Source organism: Nicotiana sylvestris, chromosome 1, assembly GCF_000393655.2.
Source record: "Nicotiana sylvestris chromosome 1, ASM39365v2, whole genome shotgun sequence".
Taxonomy (NCBI): domain Eukaryota; kingdom Viridiplantae; phylum Streptophyta; class Magnoliopsida; order Solanales; family Solanaceae; genus Nicotiana; species Nicotiana sylvestris.
The window spans coordinates 98,934,488-98,955,444 of NC_091057.1; the positions used below are offsets into that span (position 1 = coordinate 98,934,488).

Consider the following 20,957-nt stretch of genomic DNA (forward strand, 5'->3'; position numbering starts at 1 on the left):
ACATGTCAAACTTGGACGAAAATTCATTTTATTTGACTTGCTTCCCCTCTCACCTTCATGAATTTACCTATTGCTTGTTTGAAATGGCAAAATCCTTATAATTTCCAAATAATCGTTTCCTTGGACTGATGCCAATTACCTTACGACAAATTCAATGTACAATATAAGAGGGTGCAACATCGTCGTAATGTAGTGTTGCGGAACGTGACATCTCACTTCCGGGCTCTCATTAATTTATTTATGGCGTACTTTCACGTACAAAAATATGGGGTGTAACACTGGGGGAGCATGAGTAGCATTTGAGAGTAGTGCTTCAGACCTTGCGAGAGTAGAAGCTATATGCTAAGTTCTCCAAGTGTGAATTTTGGCTAGAGTCAGTAGCATTCTTGGGGCATATTGTATCAGGAGAGGGTATTAAGGTGGATCCCAAGAAGATAAAGGCAATTTAGAGTTGACCACGTCCTACTTCAGTGATTGAGATTAGGAGTTTCTTGAGGTTAGCATGTAATTACCGCCAATTTGCACAAGGCTTTTCATCCATTGCATCACCTCTGACTAGATTGGCCCATAAGGATGCTCCTTTCCATTGGTTCGATGATTGTGAGGCGAGCTTTCAGAAGCTCAAGACAGCTTTGACTACAACACCAGTTCTAGTGTTGCCTTTCGGTTCAAGGATGTATACGGTATATTGCAACACTTCACGTGTTGGCTTGGGATGTGTATTGATGCAGGAAGGGTGAGTTATTGCATATGTTTTACGTTAGTTGAAGATTCATGAGAAGAATTACCATGTGCACGATCTAGAGTTAGCAACGATTGTTCATGCTCTTAAGATATAGACGTATTATCTATATGGGGTGTCATGTGAGGTTTGTACTAATCATCGCAGCTTACAACATTTGTTTAAGCAGAGGGATCTCAATTTGAGGCATCGTAGATGGCTTGAGTTACTAAAGAATTATGACATCACTTTCTTTATCATTCGGGCAAGGCAAATGTGGTCGCGAATGCCTTGAGTAGGAAGGCAGAGAGTATGGGTAGCTTGGCATTCATTTCAGCGAAGGAGAGGCCACTAGCTTTGGACTTTTATTCCTTGGCTAACAGACTTTTGAGATTGGACATTTCAGAGCCCAGCCGAGTCCTTGCGTGTGTTGTTGCTCAGTCTTCATTATTGGGGAAGATCAAGGCTCAGAAGTTCGATGATCCGCATTTGGTAGTTCTCAGAGAGACGGTGTTATAGGGTGGTGCCAAGGAGGTTTCTATTAGCGAGGATGGTGTTCTGCGACTCCAGGGTCGCTTTAGGAAGATGATTCTATAAGAGGCACACAGTTCACGGTATTCCATTCATCCAGGTGCTATGAAGATGTAACCTGAGGTAGCATTATTGGTGGCCGCGGATGAAGAAAGACATAGTTGAGTATGTGGCTAGGTGTTTGAATTGCCAACAGGTTAAGTATGAGCACTAGAGGCCAGGTGGCCTACTTCAGCAAATACCTATACCTGAATGGAAGTGAGAGCGCATTACTATAGACTTCGTAGTTGGGTTGTCGCAGACATTGTGGAAGTTTGATGCAGTTTGGGTCATTGTCGACAAGTTGACCAAGTCGGCGCACTTCATTTCGGTGGTGACTACTTATACTTCAGAGACGTTGGCTCATATCTACATTCGGGAGATAGTTCGGTTGCACGGTGTGCTTGTTTCTATCATATCAGCTAGAGGCCCTCAGTTCACTTCCCATTTTTGGAGAGCTGTAAAGAGTAAGTTGGGGACCCACGTAAAGCTCAGCACAACATTTCACCCACATACCGACGGGCAGTCCGAGCAGACAATTCAGATTCTATAGGACATGCTCAAAGCATGTGTGATTGACTTTGGAGGGCAATGGGATCTGTTCTTGCCTTTGGCCGAGTTTGCTTACAACAACAGTTATAAGTCCAGCATCGAGATGGCTCCATTTGAGGCTTTATACGGTCGATGATGTCGTTCTCCTATCAAGTGGTTTGAGCCCGGTGAGGCTAAGTTGTATGGTACAGATTTGGTGAAAGATGCCTTGGAGAAGGTAAAGTTGATGCAGGAGAGACTTCGTACAGCGCAGTCCAGACAGAAGAGTTATGCATATCAGAAGGCGCAGGATGTATCATTCATGGTCGGCGAGAAAGTTCTCTTGAAAGTCTCACCGATTAAGGGCATTATGAGATTCGAGAAGAAGGTCAAGTTGAGCCCCAGGTTTATAGGCCCATTTGAGGTGTTGAGGCAAGTTGGGGAGGTTACTTATGAGCTTGATTTACCTCCTAGCTTATCGGGAGTTCATCCAGTTTTTCATGTGTCTATGCTTCGGAGGTATCACACCGACTCGTCCCATGTGTTAGACTTCAGTACTATTCAACTAGATGAGAGTTTGGGTTATGAGGAGGAGCCAGTTGCTATTGTTGATAGACATGATCGCCAGTTGAGATCCAAGAGGATTTCTGCGGTAAAGGTCCAGTGGAGGGGCCAACCAATCGAGGAGGCGACCTAGGAGTCCGAGGAGGACATGTGGAGCAGATATCCACGCTTATTTGTCACTTCAGGTATGAATCAAAACTCGTTCGAGGACGAACGTTTGTTTAAGAGGTAGAGAATGTAACGATTCGACTGGTCGTTTTACTTTCTAGAACCTTGTTCCCCTATATAAGACTTCCCATACTTGCTCTTACTGATTTGTGACTTGCGGGGATGATTAGTTTAGGATTTGGAAGAGTTTGGGTTGAAATCGAAACACTTAGTTCCCTAAGGTTGGCTTAAAAGGCCAAGTTTGACTTCGGTCAATGTTTTGAGTAAACGACCTCGGAATCTGGATTTAAAGGTTCCAACAGGTCCGTATGATGATTTCGAACTTGGGCGTATATCCAGATCGGGTTCTAGATGACACAGGAACGTTTTGGCGCCTAATAGTAAAATTTGATTCCTTAAGGATTTTGAAGTTCTTAAATATTTGGTCTGGAGCAGGTTTTGTGTTATCGAGGTTCGAACAGAATTCCAAGTCCGAAAATAGTTTTGTATTGTCATTTAAGACTTGTACGCAAGTTTGGTGCCAATCCGAGTAGTATAAGTGTGGTTCGTTGCATTGGATGTGAAATGAAGAACTTGAAGTTCATAAGTTCGATTCAATTGGTCTTAGAGGGGTGATTCTTAGATTTAGCGTTGTTTCGGGCGTTCTGAGTGCTTGAGCGAGTCCATTTTATGATTTCAAACTTGTCGGTATGTTCCGACGGGGCCCTAGGGGCCCCGAGCGTCGATCGGATGAGGCTCGAGTTGAGTTAGGAAATTTTGGAAGGAGAAGAAGCTCTAGGTTATTGCCATAACTGCACCTGTGGTTGGCCAACCGCAGGTGCGAGACCGCAGAAACGGTCGATCCATCGCAGATGCGGCCAAGGGTGGCCAACCTAGGAGCCGCAGAAATGGCCTACCTTCCGCATAAGCGGCCCAGCCGGCTAGTGGAATTTCCATAGAAGTGACTTCTTTTTTGCAGATGCGGTGGGCGCAGGTGCGGCCCAGGACCACAGATGCAGAATTCACAGAAGGCAGTGGCCTTCATTTATTGCGGGTGTTAGTCATTTTTGGCTCATTTCCACTCAAAAGTTGGGCGATTTTGGAGTTCTTGAGAGAGGATTTTCACCAAGCTCTTAGAGGTAAGTAATTCCTACTATATGTAAGTTAAATACTTGGATTTTGGGTAGATTAACATGTAAAGATCGGTAAAAATCATGGGATTTGAGTAAAACCTAAGGTTTTGATAAAAACAAGATTTTACCACGAAATTTATTATGGAATGAAGTAAAAATCATATATTTTTTATCCTTATGTTATGGGTAACAACTTCCCTCAGTAATTTTCGGAATCCGGGCATGTGGGCCAGAGGATGGATTTTAGGAAACTTGTATTTAGGGTTGAAAAATTACTTTAATAGTTAGAATATGAACTCTTGAGCTTGTATTGACTAGTTCTTACCCCGTTTGAATAGTTTTGGATCGTTCGGCTCCGAATTGAGGGTTTGAGCGCGTTTTTGAAATTGGGAGTAAGCTTTGGACCAAGGTGAGTCTCCTTTCTAACCTCGTAAGAGGGAAATAACCCCCTATGCGAATTAAATAATTGTATGTGACTATTTGTGAGGGGGGGGGGGCTACGCGAGTCTGTGCATAACTACTATTATGCTAATTGTCCGGGTAGCTTAGGGCCCATATCATGTCATACCTGCAAATATTTACGTTTTTGCTTGCTATGAGATCATTTAGGACATGCTAGGAATTGTAAATAAATGAATGTACGCACTTACTTGAGAGCTTGTATGAATTTATTTGATTATAAATGAGCAATGTGTGCTTACTTGATAATAATTTCTATTTGTAGATTGGGCCGATCGCCTCGGTAGAAATAGATGCATCTATGGTTCGCGCCATTCGACCCTTTAGCAGTGAACAATTATTATTATGTTGGACCGGGCCTTACGACCTCGGCATAATGTGCGCATGTTATTTATGTGGAATTCATCTATGATTTACTCTATTTAAATGCTTTGAAATGTAAATTACTATATGACATGACTAAAATTGATATATATTGTTTCTCCTTATTCTGAGACTGTCATTATATTCATGCTATCCATACTTAGCGTAAACCTTATATATTATTGATATTGACCTTAATAAGTATCAAGTCGACCCCTCGTCACTATTTCTTCGAGGTTAAAATGGATACTTGATGGGTACATGTTGTTTATGTACTCATACTATGCTTTGTACTTAACTGTACAGGATCTTAGGCAGGTGCATCTAGTTGCCCGTCCGGCGCACATTCCTGATTCCTGATCGAGATTTCACGGTGAGCTGCCCATTTTAAGCCGTTCAGTAGCATACCAGAGTTCTCCTCTTTTGTTATTGTTATGTACTTTTTATTCTATTTCAGGCAGTAGGATGATATTATTTTTGTACATTCTACTAGTTGCCCTAATATTTGTGACACTAGTTCTTGGCACACACTTGTAGACCATTATTTTGGAATTTATTTATATTATTATGATCTTGTTATTTATCGATTTATTAAAAGCTTAACTGTTAAGTATGTTGGGGTTGTTTGGGTAAAATAATGAGAACTCATTAGTTGAATTAGAGTTGGCTTTCCTGACAATGGTGTCGGGCGCCATCACAACCTACGATGGGATTTGGGTCGTGAGAGAAGCCATGGGATCAAAAAATGAGTTCCTTCACCGACGGTTTCGTCGATAATTCCTCGGAACCGGTCGAAGAGTACGAGGCCGCCATCGATGGTGTACAGGGAGGAGCTGAGAGCCGTTGCGCCGACGCTGATTCCAAATGCGGCTTCTGCTAGGTTTCTCAGAAGTGATAGTACTGCTTGATTGCTACCCACTTTTTACAGAGAGTTTTAGGGTTTTTGGTACGAAGAATGGGAGTAGAGGGAGGATTGCAAGGTTTTTGGTAGAGAATAGAGTGTTGTACAAGAAAAACCATAAACCTCGGCGCCGGTACCGGGGCGCCGTCTCACATGACGGTGCCTGGATATCGGTGGATTGTGGACGGAGTTTGGAGTTGAGGAACTTGAAAAGTCTGTTATCTTTTTTTTCATTGTATTTCAATGTATCTCGTTGTATTCTATGTATTTCATTGTATTCACTGTCTTTAGTTTTTTCTACTTTTTCAATATATTCATTGTATTTAACTGTATTCAATATAATTATATAATTTCAAAGCTTTACTTTGTTTCACTGTTTTGTCCAGCAGTATATATTCAGCAATATGTATTCAATGTATTGTAGAATGTATTCATATATTTTTTAATTAATATAATTTATGTATTCAGATGTATATATGTATTCAAATGTATCTGCAGTATGTATTAATATGTTTTTGCAATATAGATGACCTGCTATACTTCATGTATTCAATGTAATTATATAATTTCAATATATAAATCTATTTGTAAAGATACCACTAAAAATATTTTAGTAAAAATACCACTAAAAAAAGAAATGATGGATTGAATCTCTGAAGATTGCTCTGTTTTGGGGGTATTTTTCGATTAAGAATCTTTTCTATAATTAGAAATACAAATTTTGTGTGTTATAATTGAGTTTGTTGAGTTATATTAGGATTCTATCGCGTTAACTGATTCACTTACCATTTTAAAATAGTTGAAGACCTTTTTTTCCGTAAATTTCATTATTGTATTCACGAATACAGCTCGCGAATATATATGAATATAGTTATAAATCTTTTTTATCACTGGAAATACAAATTTGTATGTTATAATTGAGTTTGTTGAGTTATATTAGGATTCTATCGCGTTAATTGATTCACTTACCGTTTTTAAACAGCTGAAGACTTTTTTTTTTCCGCAAATTCCGTTACTGTATTCATGAATACAACTCGCGAATACATATGAATACAGTCTATACGTTAGTTGTAATTTCTTTTTTTCTACCGATTTTTCCTATTATATTCATAAATACACTAACTTAATTAGATGGAATACACTCTATAACAAGTTAAAATATAGCTATACTAAGTAATTTAGTAAATGATAGCTATAAATCTTCTTGTTTTAGCTTTACGGAAGGGACGCCTGACTCCTTAAGCGCCTATCCTTTTTCTTCCAAACCAACTCACTGTTCTCTTCCGACTCCGTTAAACCCTATAACTCACCCCTCTTCACATCATCTTCTCCTCTCTTCTCTCTCAAAAAAATTCTCCAACAAAGAGAGAAGACGAGATAGGAGCTCCACAATATGAACCCCTCACTTCTCCTCACTACCAACCAACCTTCTGTAAACCCCACCACAACTACTTTCTTATCTCCTTTTCTCAACCCTACTCCTCTCCGTTTTACCCGTAAAATCTCCCAGAAACGCCACCATTTTCGCTACAATTACAGTTTATCTACTGTCCGTTCATCTGCTTCTTCTGTCCCTGACAAACCCCCTTCGTCGTCTATTTCGGTCAAGCCAGATGTCTTTGGAGGTAAGAAAGAGCTTTCTCCTATTCAATCCCTCGTGGATGCCATGTCACCGCCCATCAGAATAGCCAGCTCGGCTTTAGTATTTGCTGGCGCTGCGGCTGCTGGGTACGGGCTTGGTGTTCGTTTTGGTGGGTCCCGCAATGCTGGGGTGGGTGGTGCTATTGCTCTTGGTGCTGCTGGTGCCGGCGCCGCTTATGCATTGAATTCCTGTGTTCCTGAAGTCGCGGCTATTAACTTGCATAACTATGTGGCTGATTTTGAGGACCCTGCTGCCTTGAACAAGGAAGATATTGATGCAATTGCTAATAAGTTTGTCCACTATACTCATTTGATTTATTTATTTATTTATTTGCCAGTCTATTTACCCGCAACTAATGCTTGCACCAACCAAATTAATTAATATGTGCTATTTCTTGGATTTGTGACCAATGCCCCACTTAAAGTTAAATTAACATGAGTTGGTGCAAACACTGGGTGTGCGTAATTTTTTCCCGTAGTGGGTTGCTTGAATAGTGTAATTCTCAGGAAAAAAAAAAAAACTCTAATGCGGATGCTTGGACCATTTGCTTTGATTTGATTGATTATCTTTGTGATCAGCTAAGTAGCCTAATTATCATTTTATTTCTGGCTTAATGACCTTTTAGTAACAATTAGTTATTTCAGACAATTGACCGGTGCTGTGGCTGGATTACAGACTATTTTGTTTCCCAAACATGCTACTACCACATATATATTTTAGCTTTTTCTTCTAGAACTTATTTATCAAATTCCATGTTGGCTACTTTATGAGCTTTCACACACTAAATTTTATCAGAGTTCTCTAACTTTTCTAGTTTCGTTTATTGACGTTTGTCACCTCATTTCTTTACCCCTTTACTTCTTTTTATTGTTTAGGTATGGTGTCAGCAAACAGAATGAGGCATTCAATGCGGAGCTACGTGATATATATTGCCGGTGAGTGATAAATTGTCTGCACTGAAGTACTAACTTGTTACGAACACCCTGGCTGACATGAACGCTTTATATATTTCTGAAAAAAATAAATCGAGTAAAACCTCTTCAATGTATTATCACATCTCTCTCCTTTTTCGTTTTCGGTTTCTTTTGTGCTCTTTGTTTCTTTTTTCCCCCAACTGTCGTATGACAAATTTTCTTTATATGAGTTGCTTGTTTGTGAATAAAAGTAGCAGAGTTTGACCCTATTAAGCACTTTGTAGGGCAAAGAATGGGTTTTGTAGTTAATTGGTTGCTTGCTACGTCCAAACATATTGATTTTGTTTCCTTTCTGAGATGTTTTTTCCTTGATTAAGATCCCTGAAAAGTTTTAAGGTTGTGTCAACTTTTGCAGATTAAAAGAAAAAGAAAGTATTTGTCACCTTTCTGCTGTTACAACTTCTTGCACATGCTTTTCTATACAATTTCAGTTCCTTATGACCCAGAAAGTATCAAAATTGCTATCCTTGTCTTGGCATATTGACCCAATTACATTTGAATGCTATAACTAACATGGCGTGATACTTGTTTCAGATACGTAAAAGGAATCAAGCAGAGATTTTTGCTTATTCACTTCAAATGATTATTTTGAATTTATATGTCCTTTTTATTTACCAGTGACATGGCCCATATAACTTATCAGTTTAAACATTTTTAGCTTATCTGCGCCTTCTTATGCATCAAATTTGATTTGTGTTCAGATATGTATCTGCTGTCTTTCCTACTGGGACTGAAGAACTTAGAGGCGATGAAGTTGATACCATAATCAAATTTAAAAATGCTTTGGGAATTGATGATCCAGATGCAGCAGATATGCATATGGAGGTAACTTGAAGTATTTATTTGATTCTGTACCTCAGCATTACAATACTCCTAGCTGTGGTGGGTTTGCAAAGGTAGAATGTTATGTTGATGAGCTACGTTTGCTTTAATAAATAATTCGTCAAGTGTTAAGAAACTTATGCATGTTGGTTTCTCAGATTGGCAGGCGAATATTCAGGCAACGACTTGAAACGGGAGATCGTGATGGAGATATAGAACAGCGTCGGGTGGGTCATCTCTTTAGCTTTAATTTCCACTTTATGGCTACTGTACTGCCTTTAGTTATCAAAGAACAATAAATGGAACTTGACCATTTCTGACTTCTCCCGTGCAGGCATTTCAGAAGTTGATATACGTCTCAACTCTCGTATTTGGAGAAGCATCTGCATTCCTTTTACCTTGGAAACGTGTTTTCAAGGTTACTGATTCCCAGGTAGTGGATAATTCGATGCATCTCCGTTGGCCCCTTTTCGCTCCTCCTTCTTTCTGGAATTGTTCGATTGTGCAGTGCCATGCCCTGCTTGTGGCTTTAACATTTCTGTCTTCTGATTGAAGTTGCTGTCATTCCTCCTTTTCTGTATCCCCTTCATTTATGTATTAGATTCCTAAGTGAGCGTTTGGACATAAGAATTGTAAAATTTCAAAAAAAGTGAAAAAAAATTTCAAGTGAAAATAGTATTTGAAAATTAGAGTTGTGTTTGGACATGAATATAAATTTGGGTTGTTTTTTAATTTTTGTGAGTGATCAGAGTGAAAATTTTGAAAAACAGTTTTTTGGAGTTTTTCAAATTTTCGAAAAATTACAAAATTCATCTTCAAGTGAAAAATTGGAAATTTTATGGCCAACCATTGATTTCGAAAAAAAGTGAAAATTTTTCGAAAGAAAAGTGAAAAAGTTCTTATGTCCTAACGGGCTCCAAGTTATCTCCAAGTTATCTGGCTCCGTACTATTTTACCATTTCCTAAAAAAAAAGAGGAAAAGTTATCTGACTCTCTACTTCATTTCACCTGTTTTTTACATTTTTGTTCATTAGGTTGAGGTTGCTGTCAGGGACAATGCACAGCGATTATATGCCTCCAAGCTTAAGTCTGTTGGCCGAGGTAAATACTGATGCCTTAGAAGGCACTTTTTGCTTTTCTCTAATGTATGAGCCATTCAGAGCAAATCTCTTCACATGCTTTCTTTTGTATCGCTGAATGAAAGTAATGCTTTTCCAAAAACATTCAAACTACTTGCTTTTTTGCTTGGGATTTCCTTTTTCTATTCTTAAAATTTTCTCTCTATTGTGGTAATTTTAGCAAATCAGCTTATGTGCGTAAGTTTGTCTCTTTTGTGATATATGGCGCTTAATCCTGAATAAGATGAATTGTTACATGAGGCTCCTTGTGCTGCATGGGTTTGGTGGGTTCCACTCGTGCACCGAGAAGAGATTCTTTTCTCTGGAAGTCTTTCTCTCATTTCAAATTTCTCTATGTCTAGTGATATATCATATTGGTTTATGGGTTTTGAGGGCGTTCTGGCAATAGCTCTTGAGTCTGGATGTATCTTTATTCTCTAGGGCAGTATCGGTCTTTCTATGGCTTTTACCAGCCTTATATTGCAAATGCTAATTCTTTCATTAATTACACAAATTCAACTCCTAGTAGCTAACGGACCTTGCAATTCTAAGTTATGGTGCGTTGGGATGAAGTTCTTTCAGTTGTTTTTTCATGATTTAATTACTCCACTTTACTTCAGAAGCTTTGCATGGTTTATTTAACTACTTCACTTGTTTCTCCAGATATTGATGTGAACCAGCTGGTCAGTTTGAGAGAAGCACAGCTTGCATATCGGCTGTCGGATGAGGTAGTGCCAAAAAAATAATCACATTTCTACTTAAATACATCATTGTAAAACGTACTTTGCTCCTTGAAAAAAAAGATAAGACTGTTTTGAATTTGTTGCATGATATTCATGATCGATTTTACTATATCCATGTATTTGGTCATCATTAATATGCCCATGACTGTTTATGTGTTTGCAGCTTGCAGAAGAGATGTTTAAAGAGCATGCAAGAAAGCTTGTTGAGGAATGCATATCACTTGCTCTTGGCAGTTTGAAATCAAGAACAAGAGCAACGTAAGGTCTTAAGTGTGTTTAACCTCTTAAAAAGGGAACTTTGAGGCATATCCGCGACTTGAATTTCACCGGATAAATCTTTTACTAGGCAATTCTGTGTAATACAAATGGGATAACTCGTGCAATTTCTAGCACGACATAATCTTCCATATTCTTTGCTTGTATCATTTGTTTAATAAATCGATTGGGTTGTTCAGCAGGGGAGCGACACGTGTGATCGAGGAGCTTGATAAGATATTGTCATTTAATAATTTGCTAATTTCACTGAAGAACCATCGTGATGCTAGTCGCTTTGCTCCGGGCATTGGGCCAGTTTCCTTAGTAGGTATGTTTGTTGGTGATCTTTGGCTGACTCTTATAGAACTTGTTTTAAAAGTCACTGGTCTCTCTCAAGTCTAAGTGAAATCCTTTCACGAAGCTTTTTTCTTTCAGCTGTTTGTTGTTTGTGTGTCAGTTTGGTACCTGGAGTTAACTTCCCTTTTTCCTTATTCTTTTCCTTCCTGTTCCTTCAGGAGGGGAGTATGATGGTGATAGAAAGATGGATGACCTAAAACTTCTCTACAGAGCATATATTACAGATTCTTTGTCAAGTGGTCGGATGGAAGAAGACAAGGTATGGTGATTAAATTTTTCTCTCCTTCTTTCTTTATAGGGTTTTTGGAATTTTCCTTTTCTACTTTCCTGCCATTTTGGCAGGAAAGTTTGAGATTCTCTCTTCTTTTCTCCTTGCATATGTCGGATTAAGTTATGTTTAACATATATTTGCTTCTTGGGAGGGGCTTGAAAAGATTAAAGGGGAGGGTTATTCATTGATATACTTTTCCTATGAAAGATGGTTTATCCACCTGCTTCTGTTTTTGGGTATGAATGGACAAGAAGTTAAAGGAGAACACACATTTCTTTTTATCCAGCTTCACTATATTAAACTTCTGGTACAGGTTTAAAAATTAATACTTGTTGATTTGCTTTCCTATGGAAGATAGCTTATGCACCCCCTTGCGTTTGGTATGACGACACTGGAGCAGACACATATTCTTTTCTCTTTTCTAGCTTCCTTGTGGTTGAAAATGCTGACATGGGAAGACAGAATATCCCTCCATTTTTACTCCTTTGTCCCATATCTCTTGCTTGTCCTCCTGCCTCTTTGTTCTACTAAACTTATGATAAGTTAATGGAACTAGAACCAAAAAATGGATGATGTGGTTGTTCAATCAAGAGGATTAGCACGACCTTTGTGCAAAGGTGACATGCACTAATCTAAATGTGGTCCGAGTTGTCTGATGAGGATGAAAGCAAGAAAGACTAGTTTGATAGCGGCTCTTGTCCTAATTATGCTAAGTTGCACACTTGCACAAATAGGCTTGTTGGCTTCAATTGCTTTTCTCCAGAGGATCTCATATTTTCCCAGATGAGAGTGATATACACGTGTATTAACATATTTGGTAGAGCATATTATAGAAGGGAGCTCTTGGTTGTCAGCATCACATGTATTGCATATGCTCCATGTCCCTAAAAACATGTCCAATGAGAAAAATATAGCACAAAAAGCTGTAGTATGTTGGGTGCACCTAAGGGTGTAGCCAAGTGGTCAATGAAGTGGGTTAAGAATCATGAGGTCTCAGGTGGCAAAAAAAACTAGGTGATTTCTTCCTATCTGTCCAAGGCTTGCTTGTTGCTGGTGGGAAGTAGCAAGTATCTCGTGGAATTAGTCGAGGTGTGTGCAAGCTGGCCCAGCCACCATGGTTATTTAAAAAAAGGCTGTAGTATGTTGAGTCCTTTCTTTTGTTTATATCTACATTGATCCTTTTCTTACCCTCTTTTATCTTTTTTTTTTCCTTGAGAACATTCATTTTTTAGAACATTAGAACTATGAAAAAGTACATGTATTGGTTTTTGAATTTCATTCTTGGTAAATATGTTTCTGCCACAAATATATTGATGATATATTTGGAGTACCTTTCTATGAAAACATAAGGTTATAAAAACGTAGATAAGGTTATAAAATAGAGTAGATAATAAATTTGGAGTAATTCAACCTTGTTGAATCTTGCTTTGTGGGTGTAGGCTGATATCACTACAATATCTAATGATGTAATAATAGAGTTTGTTTAATCATTGCGTGCAAATCAGTCAAAAATAATTGCATGCAAAGCAGTCAATGTTCTTTGGCTCTTTTAAGTTGCACGCAAATCAGTCTATGATCCTCTTTGGCTCTTTTGATAGCTGCATGCTAATCAGCCTAAGTTCCTCGTCATTATCACATAAGGATTACTCTTAGCTTGATTCAGGAAACAGATTTCTCATTGATGAGATGGTTGTGGGACCAATCAGTTTCTAGACCGATGTGCTTGTAATATTGGAGTATATTGGATCATTGTTTAAGTATTGTGTTCAGTTGGTTCTGCACCCTAACGAGTAGGAGTTCCCGTGCATCGTCTCTAGGCCATTTGATTTTCTTCTGTTTGTCATTTAGTTGTATGCCTTTTAACCGTTCAATGTTATTTCTTCTTGTAGCTTGCTGCTTTGAACCAATTGAGAAATATATTTGGTTTGGGGAGACGAGAAGCAGAGACAATCACATTGGATGTCACTTCAAAAGTATACCGTAAACGACTTGCTCAAGCTGTTACCAGTGGTGATTTAGAAGCTGCTGAGAGCAAAGCAGCCTATCTTCAAATGCTGTGTGAAGAATTAAGTTTTGATCCGCAAAAGGCTCTTCAGATTCATGAAGGTAACTCATGACTTTACTGTAACTTTATCTTCTAATGGATATTGAGTGACATTTTCATTTTCAATCTTTCTGGAGAGGGAAGCCTCTTGTTAGTAGTCAAGTTTTTAATCACATCGAGGAGTGCTAAGAAGAACTTGTTGAGGCTATTGGTTTGAGTTTCAGTTGATTCATCTATGATGCAAAGATATAACTGAGCTGTCCATTCAGTACAAGAGTGTCGACTTTCTTTTTCTGATTCGGTAATAAAACCTCCTCCTGAAGCAGTCCTTGAAACTTTAGTTGTCCCCATTTCTGCATAGTGCATAGCATGTCAGTTGACTAGAATAGGAGAGGTGTTTGTAGTGTCACGAGTTTGCTTACCGGCCATTAGTAATTTCATTTTATAATTGAATATCCTGATTCTGTTGTGTTTTCCGTTTTGGAGTGTTGCAAGTGAGGATGCAAAATGTTGAGAATGAGGCTATAAGATTAGAGAATGCTTAAGGGCGCATCAACCAAACAAGTAGACCTATGGAGGGATTAGGGAATTTTCGATGTTTGTCCTATTGGTTTGTGTACAACGTTGACCACCTATCTATAGTATCTTGGATTCTGTGCTCCAGTTTAGTCAAGGTATTATTACGCTGACAATGTTTTGAGCCACCTAGGTAATGCTATGTGTCGTCTTATGAACTAAGTTTTTTTCCTGAAATATGCAACATGAACTTTACTATGTGCCTGACGCATTCATCTGAAACCTTAAACATTATGAAAAGATAATTTGAACTGTTGTATTCTGTCACTGGAAAAGCTTGTCTTTACTTTTCATTTTCAGAAATCTATAGGCAAAAGCTTCAGCAGCTTGTCGCTGATGGAGAACTTAGTGATGAGGACATGAAGGCATTGGAACGCCTGCAGGTCATGCTTTGCGTTCCCAAGCAAACAGTTGAGGCGGCTCATGCAGATATCTGTGGCAGTTTATTTGAAAAGGTAACCACCAGTCTCTTCTCTATTTATGCGGCGTCAATTAGTTCATTTTTATGCTATGCAGCTGATTGGGCTGTAATGGCATGAGGCAAATTTTGCTGTGGATTATATAAGAATTTGTGTACCCTGTCGTTTCTCTTATGTTAAATTAGCCAAGTGTAGTTTGATGTTTTGAGCAATTGCCTTTAGGAAATCACAGCCAACCCCCCTTCAGTTGCCATAGATACCTTTGGTCTAGATGGTGGTAAAATACAAAACTTCCCATACTGCTTATAATGTCATTACAGAGACCTATTTTGTGCTTGCTTTTAATTGAGGAGATAACTTGAAAACTCTGCTGTTATCTGGGAAGTTACATTTTATTCACCTGATACCCTTATCCCATGCGCTTCATGGTGTATGAGAATTGAATAAGTTGTCATAAATGTTGGGAAAAAGCAGTTAGGAATGTGAAGCTAATGGACCTTGCTCCTAACTCAAACCCAAAAGCTAGCTGATAAGGTGAGAATGACCCAAGACCATTCAAGGAAATAAACGCTCCATTTCTCAACCAATATGGGTCACTTAACAAGGACCAAAGGCTATTGCTTGACTGCTTCTACCTTGCTTACCTTCTGCCCCATAATTTTTGTGCATGTATACTTTCAAATGTGAAAGTGCCCTCTGTCAAATGCATTTCTTGTATAGATCTACTACATATTTGGAAATATTAGACCTTTTATGTGGAGTTACTTTTCATTTAGCTTATTGTTATTTTAACTTTTTTTTAGAACATTGTGATATTTAGTCCAAGTGGGATTTTACTAGGTTGTTGTTGTTATTGTGATATTTAGTCCTAAAAATTGCTTTGATCAAGTTGCAGTTTTACCCCTGAAAGTCAAATGCGAACAAAGAGTAGTGTGTATTGTATGTGTGAGAATGCACAGGAGAAAATCTATTTTATTAACAATGATACAGTGAGCCCTATATATAATACATATTCTACTCCTACTACATATAGGACTAGGACATATTCTACTCCTACTACATATGGGACCATGACTATTTACACGGGAGAAATTCAAAAATAGCCACAATTTCAAAAGTAATCGAAATATAGCCACTTTTCATGTAAAGATAAATCTGAACGAAAACACTTCAAAATCCGGAAAAATACTCCAGCATAATATATTGGAGTTCCAGTATAATATATTGGTCCAGCATAATATACTGGAGTTTGGAGCACCGGTGCTCCAGTCTCCAGTATATTATACTGGAGCCAGCAAAGTATGCCGGTCCAGCATAATATGCTGGAAGTTCATGCACAGGTGCACCGAACTCCAGTATATTATGCTGGACCGGTCTCTGTTGCAGCAAAATAATGGCTATTTTTCATTGACTTGGCAAACACTGACTATTTTTGAATGACCAGTCCGAAAACTGGCTACACCGTGCTATTTTAACTATTTACACATAACTATCTAACATTCCCCCTCAAGCCGGTGTATACAAATTATATGTACCGAGCTTGTTACACATGTAACTAATAAGAGGACCAATGAGAGACCTGGCGAAAATATATGCAAACTGATCATTCGACATACAAAGCCCTATACTCCCCCTAGCAACAAACCCCGGGTGGTTGTTGATAAACAGAAGTTGCTATGGAAATGTTTTGTCTTGCTATGCCTGACACAAACAGATAAAATGAATTGAAGAGTCGGGGTCATAAACGGAAATCAAACCAGTTTAATTCTAAAAACCAAGAACGTCAAGCCCCATTCCACAACTAACATGCACTAAAGAAAACTAAGTAGAGGTACCCATTACTTACTTTTCATCTTCCTTTTCTTCGATATTTAGAATGATTTGGAGTTGGTTGTCAAATGGATAAATTTTGCCTCTACATTTTGTCTTCAGCATTCACTCTTTCTTGTGAGAGAATCATTTTTCCAGATGGGTTACTTATAAAAAAAAAGAATACATATTTCAAGATGGTTATTTTGGAAAAAAATTTGGCACTGAGCTGCAGGAGCAAGTTTTTACGGCGCGGTAGTTCTTGTGGCTACAAAATCTTCTTGCGAGGGGAAGTAGCTGTGCTATCAATGGGTTTCAAGTAGAGAACCAGAAGGAAGTAAGCAATGGAGCAAATGTTGTCAGTTTAACTGTCTATATAGTTAGCTTTTTGTAGAAAGTGTCTCTTTTCCTTTTTGTTCTTGTTCCTTTGAAAATTCGCATCTTATGCTACAGGTAGAAAACTTAGGATGATTGAATGGAGTGAAATGCAAACTTTCCCCAATAAAAGCAAAGGAACAAGAACGATTTAACTTTCATTTATCTGTGATTTGGTTGAAGGTTAAATTTTTTCATCTAGTAATTCAGATGTTTTCATAAACTTTGGCGGTGCTGAGTGTAGTTAGTGATTAGAGTTTACGTGTACTGAGTCGAAACCTGCTAGTAGGGTTTGCTTGTCTGTTCACAACAACTATTCTATTACCATGTATGATCTGCAGAAAGCAGAAGCCCATTGTCAACTGTAGTAGTATGTGGCATCTTATGCCATAAAACTCATTCTACTGAAGTAGGCAGTAGTAAATTATTTCTCACCCCCCTCAATTTTTCATCCTCAGTCGATATATATGTGTGCTTACATATGCATCAGTATGCACCTCTCAGTATGTAGATAATAGAAAGCTCCTGATTGGAGCACTGTCCCATTCCGTGTCCCCTGCCAGCTTGTTTTCCTATGTCAATTTTAGCAAGTTCTTCCATTCTGGTTTCTCAGATAGTGTAGAATTAGTTGATTTGGCGTTGTCTTGTTACGTACAGTAATCACATTGTAACAAGCCACGTTTGTTAGAGATTTTGTTTCTTAAATTGTGAGTTTTTAGTTTTCAGTATTTAAGTGGGTTGATCTCTTTCAACTTCTTATGGTGTAAAAGGTGTGAAATTGAGCTAATCTGATTCCCTCCTGTCACCCAATATAAATATTGTTTGCAGGTGGTTAAGGAAGCAATTGCTGCTGGTGTAGATGGTTATGATGCTGAAATCAAAAAATCTGTGAGAAAGGCAGCATATGGTTTACGGTTAACCAGGGAGGTTGCCATGTCTATTGCTAGTAAGGCAGTAAGTATCAGGATGCTAATTCTCGTTTACAGCTTGTAAAAGTTTAATTTGATTCCACAATCAGAAATATACCTCGACTAGTATTTTATTCATTTTTTGTCTACCAAATACTATATCATCATTTCCTAGAACACGTGGCAGTCTAATGCATAGAAGAGCGATGATGCATTCAGTTTGTCCAATCAACTGAGCCAAGTGGTCTGCAGTGAAAATTTATGGAGCCTACAATGGCAAAAGTGTCTTCATAGCCTAAAACTAACAATACAACTACAGTACCTACACAAGCTAAACCAATCAAAATAATTGAATCACCTGAAATTACCAAAGAAGCCCTTGGTCGGCAAGCTGGCAAGACAACGCCCAGCTGCTTCCAAGGCTCTTCTATATATTAGAATATCTTTCTAATTACATTCAGTGGCTTCACAAATACAGGTCAGAAAGATTTTCATCAGTTACATTCAAAAGGCCCGAGGATCTGGAAGCCGCACTGAACAAGCCAAAGAACTGAAAAAGATGATAGCCTTTAATAGTTTGGTTGTGACTCAACTAGTTGCGGACATCAAGGGTGAATCGTCTGATACACCACCAGAAGAGCCTCAAAAGGAGCAGGTTCAACAAACCGACGAGGAGGATGGGGAGTGGGAGTCCTTGCAATCACTAAGGAAAGTAAAACCCAGCAAGGACAATTTGAGAAAGGAAATCCAGACTGAGATTTCTCTCAAGGATGATCTTCCGGAAAGAGACAGAACTGATCTTTACAAGACATACTTGCTCTTTTGTCTAACTGGGGAGGTTACTAGAATTCCTTTTGGGGCCCAAATCACCACAAAGAAGGATGATTCAGAATATGTTTTGTTAAGTCAACTTGGTAGCATCCTTGGGTTGACTGATAAGGAAATTGTTGAAGTGCACCGAAGTCTAGCTGAGCAGGCTTTTAGGCAACAAGCTGAGGTGATCTTAGCTGATGGACAGCTAACCAAGGCCAGAATGGAACAGCTTACTGAATTGCAGAAGAATGTTGGCTTGCCACCTCAGTATGCCCAGAATATAATAAAGAGCATCACAACAACAAAACTGGCGGCAGCCCTTGAAACTGCTGTTGGTCAGGGAAGGCTGAGCATTAAGGAGATTAGAGAATTGAAAGAATCTTCAGTAGATATAAACACCATGATATCTGAGAGTTTACGTCAGAATCTTTTCAAAAAGACAGTGAATGATATCTTCTCATCTGGTACCGGAGAGTTTGACGAAGTAGAGGTATATGAGAATATCCCAAAAGATCTTATTATTAATGCTGAGAAGGCCAAAAAAGTTGTTCATGAACTAGCTCGTAGCAGGTTATTAAACTCGCTTATTCAGGCTGTATCCCTTCTGAGGCAGAAAAACCATAAAGCATTGGTATGAGTCTGATATGAAGATGCTATTGGTTTTGCGTGAATAATGTCGTAATTTTGCAGTTTTAACGCTTCTCTGTGTTTTTGTAGGTTTCGTCTCTCAATGATTTGCTAGCTTGTGACAAGGCCGTTCCTTCGACCCCATTATCTTGGGAGGTGCCAGAAGAACTGTCTGATCTTTTCATTGTATATGCGAAGAGTGATCCTGCACCGGATAAGTTGTCCAGGTTACAGTATCTGTTAGGTATAAGTGATTCAACAGCAGAAACTTTGAGATCTATGAAGGATAGAGAACTACCAAATGGGGTAGGGGAGGAAGAGTTTGTATTTTGATTTTTTTTTATAGCTTCTGATGAATGTCTGAATATCAGGCGAGAGAGAGAGAGGGGGATGGGTACTGGTAATTTTTTTCATTTAATGTAATTGAGGTATCTTTGTGCTTTAAGATGTGAGCAGAAATGGTAGTATCGTTTTTTTGGTATTTAGTAACTGGTTGAGCACTGTTATGCTTTTTGAGTTTCTTTGTTGCTTAGTTACAAATTGGACTTTCTTCTCCTTTTAGAAGGGAAAGGAATTAAAATGTACCAATGAAAAGATAGATTTAATGCAAGGCTTTTGTGTCTCAATTTTCATTTCCTTGGTGAGTCAGGATGAGAGGGAACTTTGTGTCAACAAATCTTAGCCTATAACAAAGACGTCTAAATGGGCCTAAAGCCAAATTTTAATAAGGGGCTCTAATTTTTTGTCAGTAGTATAGTTATTTGCATAATATAGTATTAATATTATAGTGATTTTTTATTTTTTCTTTCTTTTTGTTTATAGTGGAGTTATCTTATAAACTATAATATTAATATTGACATTGGTCAAGAAATTCAAGTTAGTAAGATGTTAGCCACGTATTTACAATTCGTTACCTTTCTATTGTTAAAAAATAGATGGTCTTTCTTTCCATATTTATAAGGATTTTGTATTTTTTTTCTTTTCTATAAACTTCAATATTGTCTAAGCAAAACTAAAATAGTAATTCCACAACTAAAAATATTATTTGGGCCCCAAAAACTTAGGGGTAAGGCTGCTTATCTATTTACTCTTAATGGTTTGACTTATCGATTATCGGCTTTTAAATGTATTAATCCGCTAGCCACCCGATAAGATATCGGGTGGATTGGTATCAGTTTAACTTTTATCGGGCGGTTTATCGGCCTAATTCAAGCAAAATAAAAGAAAATTTAGTCTATATATGTTTAAATAGGTGGTCGACATACTAAGAGGGACGAAGCAGAAGAGACACCGTGATGGGTAAATCATCTGTCTAAAATCTTATTTATGCTTATGCACATTGGCCTTAGTCCATGTGAAAGATTTCCAATTGGCTATTGTTAAAACAAATGTTCGTCATGCTTAGAATTCTAGAATGCCTTAAAACCCAGACAAAGTTGATGAAGCAGTGGTGTAACTAGTGTTGTTATCTTGTTTCAGACAACAAATTCTGTCTTTTGTCACAGTTAGATGACTCCTTTTATTTGACTTTCTTTTATTCTAGTTCACTTTGATAGAGTACCAGAGGAAGAAGGGTTTTTGATTATTTAATATATATATATATATATACTTGTAAAAATTGTGTGGGGTAGCCACTTTTTAAAGTGTATTTACTTTTTATCCAGCATTTTTAATGCTTAGCAATAGTAGCCACTAGTCTATTAAAATTAATATGAAAAGACTATGTTACCCTTTCTTCTATCTCTTTCATGTTAGGGAGAAGAACTGTGCCGGAAGGAAAACCAGTAACCAATAGTACAAACTCACATCTTGTCG

At 38.2% G+C, this 20,957-nt stretch overlaps 1 protein-coding gene across 2 annotated transcripts; it reads left to right on the forward strand.

Annotated features, from left to right (window-relative positions):
• Positions 1-6,608: 6,608 nt before the first annotated feature.
• On the forward strand, positions 6,609-19,768 carry LOC104243149 (protein TIC110, chloroplastic-like). Of its 2 annotated transcripts, none has more exons than XM_070165965.1 (15): positions 6,609-7,321; positions 7,907-7,966; positions 8,707-8,830; positions 8,986-9,054; positions 9,162-9,260; positions 9,862-9,928; positions 10,609-10,673; positions 10,852-10,946; positions 11,147-11,271; positions 11,459-11,559; positions 13,461-13,677; positions 14,492-14,646; positions 17,623-17,748; positions 18,181-19,146; positions 19,233-19,768. In XM_070165965.1, exons 1-15 carry the CDS (start codon positions 6,783-6,785, stop codon positions 19,473-19,475), a joined length of 3,051 nt encoding a protein of 1,016 aa, XP_070022066.1. In that variant the 5' UTR covers positions 6,609-6,782; the 3' UTR covers positions 19,476-19,768. The 2 variants fall into 2 exon arrangements, with proteins under 2 accessions (XP_070022066.1, XP_070022063.1); XM_070165962.1 differs by having other exon boundaries at positions 6,610-7,321; positions 11,144-11,271.
• The last annotated feature ends 1,189 nt before the right edge of the window (positions 19,769-20,957 follow it).